This window comes from Filicampus tigris, chromosome 15 (genome assembly GCF_054856515.1).
Source record: "Filicampus tigris isolate MCC_2025a chromosome 15, RoL_Ftig_1.0, whole genome shotgun sequence".
NCBI classification, from domain to species: Eukaryota; Metazoa; Chordata; class Actinopteri; order Syngnathiformes; family Syngnathidae; genus Filicampus; species Filicampus tigris.
Genome location: NC_141231.1, coordinates 53,388 through 62,500, shown reverse-complemented (window position 1 = coordinate 62,500; position 9,113 = coordinate 53,388). Strand labels below are relative to the sequence as shown.

Sequence of the window (9,113 nt, the reverse complement as noted above, 5' to 3'; positions counted from 1 at the left end):
TATGTGTTGAAATTATTAACACATTACTGTCATTGCTTGTTAGTGCTGACTTGTGACTTATGTTGTGTCTCCCTCTGCAGGCGCTTTAGCGCTAAAGCGCCTGCAGAGGTAGACAAAATCATAAATACAAGTCTGTACTAACAAGCCATGACAATTACTTCTATATCATTTCACATGTCAATTTAACCAACATAAAGAAACATAAGATGAATCCTAAAAAACTATTAAAATACATGAATAATTTAAATGGTTAGTGTCTAATGTTTTGTTAAACTAACAGGTCTTGCTAGTCGAGGAAGCCAGCTTATCCAAACAGCTAAACATTCACAAACAAACTCCACAGACTCTAGGTATGCAGCGAAGTTGCCTGTTTATATTGTGAAACTGCACAAGAAACAGAAAATACTATCAAGCTATGCATTACATACGCATGTATTTTCATAGACATAACAAAATGAGCCTATGCTAACGATTAGCGATCACGATTAGCATTAGCGATATAGATTAGTATGTTCAGTCAACAACCTACTATCATCCACAATTCAGCTCGTATACAAATGTCATTACACACAATTGTCTAAGTTAGTTTCAGGCGATGGTTGAACAAGAATGAACCACAAACAGGCATACATGCTAACGATTAGCAACCGGGATTAGCATTAGCCATAGCGATTAGTATGTTCAGTCAACAACACAGTACAATCAGCCACAATTCAGCTCCCATATAAATGTTGCATGCTCATTACACACAATTGTTTAAGTTACTTACAGGTGATGGTTGAACAAGAATGAACCACAAACAGGCAGTTGCCTGCTTCTGGCTGGGGTATTGCATCATACAGCCACACACGTAAGGAGGAGCACACTCCGCACAGAGACGAATAAATAATTATGACAGAATATATTAATACTTTTGGAGACTTAAATAAAAACAAAAAGACATAAATAAAAGTCTTATTTAATCGATCTACAACCGTTTTGGTGAGTTTAAAGTTATCTTACCGTAACTTTCTTGTATGCTACATGTAGCATCGTAGCTCGATGGTAATGATGTGTACTAAGCGCACAATTTCCTCCCAAAATGCGACGTATACTCCAGTGCGACTTGTATATGTTTTTTCCCCATTATTATACATTTTATGGCTTGTGCGACTTGTACTCCGGAGCAACTTATAGTCTGGAAAATATGGTACTTGGATTGTTACATACTGAATGTTTGGAACTAACTAACTTTAATTCACCTGTGACCAAATACATCGCCCCCATCTGTCAGCTGCCAGTATGCGCAATACTGAGTGAAACACTACACCCATTTTTTTGTTGTTTGAATTTGATGATCTACAGTACATCATATTTTTAAAATGATCACCTTTTTGTCGTTATTTGCAGCCACAGGGCAAAGAGGTGGACAGTGACTCCATTGCTGCAGCTTGAGTATTTAGTTTCACAAACATCTAAGAACAAAACATTGTGTTGGATGTCCTTTGTATGATTTTTTTTCAGATAGATGACAATAATACTCTGACATTTAAGTTCAGTATTGTGGTTGTTGTGATGCTGATGTACTGTAACAGCAGAAATCTAATGAATTTGTGGACTGTCAGCTAACACTAAAATATAACATTCTGAATTATAATCTGATATTAACTGTATTGAAACTGCAGTAATGTTTGGTGTGTGTAAAATCATGGCAATGTTAAATCAATGTCAAAATGTTTAATTTGCACTCAACATTTTGAAATAAACATTAAGAGCTCCAAATGTCAGTTGTGTATTCTGGGTCAGCCGTGGATTGCGATCACGCCAGAATCATCTTGATCTTGCGAGAGGAATCTCGTTTTTGAGACACACCGGATTGAATCCTGACCGAAGCGTGAATAAATGTTACAAATGCCAGCCTCCAGACACACAACTGTGGACTCCTTGAGTGATACACCGACTATTGCTATGCTTTAAAAATGCTGGATTCATTTAGAGATAATAACTGCAGCACTACCCTCAACTACCTCTAATTAAATTAACGGGGCACCATGCCGGTTTATTTATATGGCAAAAAAACTCATTAAATCAGTCTTTTCTGTAAGGGTTGCTACATTTAGATAACTCTTGAGTTTGGGTTTTCCAAGAGGCTCATATCTTTGAGTTAAACACAGTTCACAATCCAGTTATGTGCACATTTATGGTCTAACGTTTATGGGAGTATGAAAAGATACAGCAGGGGAACTCAACTACAGACTACAGAAAAAGGGAAAAGAAAAGATTTAAGTAAAATAAAATAAAGACCAACCAAACAATCTCACCAGAGGGTGTTGAGTAGTGATTCTGGTAACGTGTTACTTAGTGACTACTCGTCACTCCAAATGTGCATATTTTAGAGTAACAACTAATCTATTGCATTACTTTTTCCAACCAAGTAATTAGACTATCGTTACCCTCCCGATATCAGAAAGCGTTATGTACACTGTATTTTTTTTCCACATGCAAGTAACATCAGTATTTCTGATAGTGGCACTTTTCACTATCACAGGCAGTTACAGTTAACTCATTCAATGCCAGTCTATGTTAAAAAATTGCACTTGCCGGAGACAGCCATTTTTGACCACTTTGACTCATTTTTGAAGGCCTACAGAAAATTGAGTTCTGTACCTATACATAAACATGGAACCTACCAAAAGAAGACACGAAGCGGCTGGACAAACTGGTCAGGAGGGCCGGCTCTGTCCTGGGCTGCTCCCTGGACTCTGTGGACTCGGTGGGGGACAGGAGGATGTTGGCCAAGCTGTCATCAATGCTGGGCAACCCGGACCACCCCTTCCAGGGCACCCTAACAGCACTCCACAGCACATTCAGTGACAGACTGTTACACCCTCGCTGTGCAAAGGAGAGATTCCGCCGTTCCTTCTTGCCTGCTGCTGTCAGACTCTTTAACAAGAACATTGCGTAGTCTCTACAAACTGGCGGACATTAGTGCAATTGTGCAGTCCTGCACCTGAGCTCATATCGTGCAATACCCAATATTCCCACTACTATAATACCGTGCAATACTCAACATTCCCCACTACTGTTAGTCTAGTTTTATTTTTATCCAATGCTGTTCCTTACATTTCACTACAGCACTGCAGCACTGTCACTTAGAGTATTTTTTCCTCTGTACTATGTACAGGCCGAAATGAGTGTTCCTCATATTTTTTATGTAGATGTAGGTTGGTGTGTATATACATGTGTATATACACATGTTACTGCGTATATTTATATAGGTTTGATCCTAAATGTTTGCCGTCAATGTTATACATTAATGGCCACATTATGCCGCCGCCCCTGTGTGACCTATATCTTTGCTGCTGTAACAATGAAAATTTCCCCACTGTGGGATCAATAAAGGCATTCTTATCTTATCTTATCTTATCTTATCTTATCTTCCAAGCTTCATCCAAAAGCTTCATACTAGTTCTTCTTGGCCGTGACATACCCAGAGTGCACAAGGTCAGAGAACACTACAACCAGTTAACTACGCCCAACGCCTAGACCTCGGCTGGGTTGTAATAGGTGAAGTCTGTCTAGGGGGTGCTCACGTGGCAAGCCATGTCAGTGTTTACCGCACCACAGTGTTGAACAATGGTCGCCTAAGGTTCTGTCAACACTGAGCATAAACCGTGTGAAAGTAAAACAGGATTGCCCTAAAAAAGAGGGAATCACACACAAATGAAACAAATGTTTATGCACCTGAACCTTTTCTGGGCTCGGACAGTCAGACTCAGACACACATATACAGGATATAGTTCACAACAAAAACAAGAACCAAGAATTCATCCAGACATAAAAAGAAAACAGACCAACAAAGTGTTAACTTACCACAGACAATGATGGTAGGGGTCAAAGGGAGCTTGTCCATCTGGACTTCCCGTGCCAGACAGGTGTCCTCCACATTAGAAAGCATCATCGCTTCAGTTTCTTCAAAATAGGCCATCAGCAGCAGGACCATTTCTTTTACATCTTCAGAGCAGCCGCTCTGCTCAGCACCTCTCAACATTTTCACCCTTGTTGCAGTCTGCAGGAACTTCTTGCTTTTGCTCATGCACACAGTGCTCATGTAGTTTGGGAGCCGTTTCCCTTTCAGGTCCATATTCTGTATGAACATTTCTTTAAGTGCTATTCCTGTTAGCTCCTTGAAATGTACACCCATGCCAAGTTCACTGAACCAAGAGGGCCAGCCTTCCAGGAGGTATTTTATATCTTTCCCCTGGTTTACTTCTTTTACGCTGTGTGTAGTATGTCGACTTCATTAATTGTTTGATCTCCTCCGGATTTGCATTGGTTTGCCAGGACATCCGCCTCAGTTTTTCTTGTTTCTCTTGCTGGCTCTCTGGGGTCTCTCCAAGGGGCAGGAATTTTACATCCCACTTGATGCAACCATAGATGTCCTGGATCACTGCTCTTTGTTCTGGAGGGACTTCATCTGTGTCAGAATCCTCTGTGCGACACTTTCTTTTTCTTATTTTGGGAGTTGTATTTCTCTTCAAATTTTCGATTCTGTTTTGCAGTTGTTTCACAAGAGAGTGGTATCCTGGGCCTATGACATCTCCCTCTATAATGTCTTGCAAAGATTTTGGATACTTTGCCACCATCTTTTTAGCAATATCTGTTGAGGTGCTCTTACTCTCTGAAGAACTTCTTTGCATCATATCAGAAACAACAATGCGGACCATTTCACTTCTTAGGCGAGGGCTCGGACGTTTCCCCCTCTCTAGAGTGAATGAGTTCTTTTGGGAACTTGCCCCATGGAACCAGGTATTCCTCCACCCAGTCAGCATCAGGGCTTCGGCTGCTGCTGGTAGATGGTGAAGGTGAACTGCGTGGTGACATGGACTTCAGAGATGGTTGAGGTGCTGGTGATGGACAACTAGATGCCCTGCTACGTTCAGGGGTTTGGCCTGCAGGGAAAGAAACACAGGCAGACACATTATGAGAATGTTTTTGTCTTTCTATGGGCATTCTATGGTGGAATACTTACATCTCAGCTTCCACGCAACAAGCACTTTTCTGGCCTGAATAGGCCTCAAAACCGTCAACAAATCACCTTCCTCGAGAAACTGAAAATCATCACTCGTCTCGATGCCAAGGGAGTGCAAGGTCTCTTCCAAAATATATTTTGATACCTCAGCCAGGTCAGGTAAGACCTCATTGATGGCATTGCGCAAAAATGTTGGTTCCAGGTTTGTCATTTCTGGTAAAATGAAAAAAACAGCATGGAAGATTTGTTTTTAACCATTTGTGTGTCAAAAGTCGTGTTGCAGAAACACTAGTGTTTTTCTCTGAGAAGCTAAACTCGCTCACCGCTTGTTTGATTGTCTCGATATAAAGGTTGAGGTAAAGTGTACAGTTGTCTTTGGCATGCAAAGGCTGACTGCTTCCAGACCCCACTGAAACCTAAGCCTGAAACATCTGATGTCTCTCAGACAAAGTGAGGCAGACATTTTTAAAGTTTTTCAGATGCCTGGCACATCTCTTAAAGTAGCTGTGCTTACCTTCGAAGCGCATCATTCACAGTTGTATCAGGGGGCCAAACTTCAAAATCGGTGTCAGATAGTGTCGCAAATAGTGATGCTTTGGTTTTAATTTACACTCCGGGAACAAACACTTCCTTGATTCCAAATGTTCTTGAATTATAATGTCAAGATAGGTTACCTGCGCCAGAGAAATTCTTTGTGCACAAACGGGATCAACAATATCTTTAAGTTGGAGTGTTAACTGCCACACTTCATCATCAGGACTTTGTACTTTGTCACCTAGTAAAACAGGTAACAACCTCAAAAAGTTCCAGTTCTAGATAGCTTGGCTCCTCTTTCACCTTGCTGTCCTCTCCTCGTCTTCCACGTTCCTCCGTCGATTTCCGAATTCCCGCAGGTTTTCTGCTACTCCGTCGTCTAAACTGCTACTGTGTCGTGTCTTCTCCTCGTTGTGTTCGTCCCTATATTTCTACTCTTCACCTCTTTTTGTCGCTAATTGTAACTTTTTGTGTCCTGCTGTTCCTCGCTAGTATTTCTGCTTCGGGTCAACTGCTCCCTCGTTAAGCAAACACCCTCCAATGACAGAAGAGTTCACAAACGGTGGTGCTCTGTGATTGGTACTTGCAATTTGAAATTCTAACAAGAATGATCGATATCATCTACACACAGACCTTAATTTACGGCAGAAAAGTGTAGGGCGAGGGTAGGCCGTATAAAGAAACTCCTTTTTCTTGACCAATTATGTATACCATAATATGGTGCTGCTTTTTTTTTAACCACACACTGTAGATATAATCTAAAACTAAACTAACAATACCTGATAAAAAAAAATAATATTGTAACCTTACTATAATATGATACAAAAATAGGGAACTGATTAACACATAAGAGCTGTCAATCTAGTGTCAAAATATAGGCCAATTTTTACCATGATGACTACAGTTCTACTAGCTGTAGGTCTCAGTTCTAAACATGTTTATATTGAGTCTCAACTTTTTCATGTTATCATAATGACAAAATTTAACTGGAAATCAAATCATAGGAATTTGTAAAATTGTATACAATTTATTTACGTTCTTTAAACCAATCCATATTGTAATTTTAACTGTATTGCATTGGTTCAAGTATTACAGGTTTTTGATGTCTATTATACAGTAATATGTCGATTATTCAAGGAAATATGATCATTTTCACATACACTAACTTTAAAAATAACAATTATTAATTGTTCTTTTTTTTTTTTTTTTTTACAATATATTGCTTTAAAATATACACTGATTCACTGTTCTATTTACGGATTTTTAATGTCAGGATTTTACGGCATATTTATGTTAATATCACGGTCATTTTTTACGGTGCATGTATCAAACATAAATACACGTCCCGAAGCAGAAAATGACATTCATTTTAGCGTACATGTAACCCCTATCAAAATAACGGCGCTTGGCCAAACTGTAATTTTCAGGCGCTGAAAAGCTCTTTTTGGACATAAAACACAAAAAGCTGCCAAATCCAAACCAAAGGCTGTAGATGCATATTTACACGTGTGTCTAGCATAAATACACGTCCCGAAGCAGAAAATGACATTAATTTCAGTGTAAACGTAACGCCTATCAAGAAAAGCACACGAAGGGCACAGGGGACAGCGCAGCCACACATGTCGTTTTAACCCACAAAACAACAAATTGTCTCCGAAGTGAGGGCTTAACAACTATATTTGGGGGTGGGCAAGGTCCCCTGAGTGGCTTAAGTTGATGAAAAAAAGAATTTTCTACACTTTTCTCCACGTCGAATTTCGGCGGGTCACCCAAAAAATGTGAACGAGAAAGGTGTGCTTTCGGTGTAAAGCCAAGGCGGAGGAGTCGGCCCCTAAGGTCTGAGCTCCGCATTTTGAATAATGGCTGCCAAATCCAAACGTTAGGTTGTGGATGCATATTTACACGTGTAACTAACATAAATACACGTGCCGAAGCAGAAAGTGACATTCATTTCAGTATACAAGTAACGCCTGTTAAGAAAGGCACACGAAGAGCACAGGGGACAGCGCAGCCACACACGTCGTTTTAAGCCACAAAACAACAAATTGTCGATGAAGTAAGGGCTTTACAACCGTATTTGGGGGAGGGCAAATTCCCCTGAGTGGCTTAAGTTGATGAAAATTATCATTTTCAACACTTATCTCCGAGTCGAAATTCGGCGGGGCGCTGGAAAAATATGACCGAGAAAGGTGTGCTTTTGGCGGATAGCCAAGGTGGAGGAGTCGGCCCCTACGGTTGGAGCACCGCACTGTGAATCACGGCTGGCAAATCCTAACCAAAGGTTGTAGATGCATATTTACACCTGAATCTAACAGAAATACACGTCCCGAAGCAGAAAATGACATTATTTTCATTTTACACGTAACACCTGTCAAGAAAAGCACACGAAGAGCAAAGGGGACAGCACAGACACACACGGCATTTTAAGCCACAAAACAACAAATTGTCTCCGAAGTCAGGACTTTACAACCATATTTGGGGGCGGGAGAGGTCCCCTGAGTGCCTTAAGTTGATAAAAATCATAATTTTCAACAATTTTTTTCCGAGTCGAAATTTGGCGGGTCGCCCAAAAAATGTGAGCGAAAAACGTGTGCTTTAGGTGGATAGCCAAGGGTTAGGAGTCGGCCCCTACGGTTGGAGCTCCGCACTTTGAATCACGATTGCCAAATCCAAACCAAAGGTTGTAGTTACATATTTACACGTGTATCTAGCATAAATACACGTCCCCAAAATGAAAATGAGCGATTTTCAGTGTACACTTAACGCCTGTCAAGAAAAGCACACGAAGAGCACGGGGGACAGCGCAGCAACACACGGCGTTTTAAGCCACAAAATAACAAATTGTCTCCGAAGTGAGGGCTTTACAACCATATTTGAGGGCGGGCAAGGTCCCCTGAGTGGCTTAAGTTGATGAAAATTGTAATTCTCAACACTTTTCTCCGAATTGAATTTCGACGGGTTGCCCAAAAAATGTGAGCAAGAAAAATGTGCTTTCAGCGAATAGCCAAGGCGGAGGAGTCAGACCCTACGGTTGGAGCCCCGCACTTTTAATCACCGCTGCCAAATCCAGACCAAAGGTTGTAGATGCATATTTACACGTGTATCTAGCAGAAATACACGTCCCGAAGCGGAAAATGACATTATTTTCATCGTACATGTAACGCCTGTCAAGAAAAGCACACAAAGAGCAAAGGGGACAGCGCAGACACACACGGCATTTTAAGCCACAAAAACACAAATTGTCTCCGAACTGAGGGCTTTACAAGGCAAGGTCTCCTGACTGGCTTAAATTGATGAAAATCATAATTTGAAAAACTTTTTTCCGAGTCGAAATTCGGTGGGGCGCCCGAAAAATTAGACCGAGAAAGGTGTACTTTCGGGGGGTAGCCAAGGTGGAGGATTCGGCCCCTATGGTTGGAGCTCCGCAATTTTTATCACGGAATCCATATCCAAACCAAAAGTTGTAGATAAATATTTACACGTTTATCTAGCAAAAATACACGTGCCGCAGCAGAAAGTGACATTAATTTCAGTGTACACGTAATGCCTGTCAACAAAAGCACACGAA

At 40.9% G+C, this 9,113-nt stretch overlaps 1 protein-coding gene across 3 annotated transcripts in view; it reads left to right on the top strand.

The window, feature by feature from the left end:
• Positions 1-1,766, top strand: part of trappc11 (trafficking protein particle complex subunit 11) — a 165,565-nt gene extending 163,799 nt beyond the window's left edge. For all 3 annotated transcript variants that reach the window (XM_086053384.1, XM_086053383.1, XM_086053385.1), the window contains exon 30: positions 1,390-1,766. In XM_086053384.1, coding sequence (XP_085909510.1) covers positions 1,390-1,434 — 45 coding nt within the window. In that variant the 3' untranslated portion in view covers positions 1,435-1,766. The remainder of the gene's footprint in view (positions 1-1,389) is intronic.
• Positions 1,767-9,113: the final 7,347 nt, after the last annotated feature.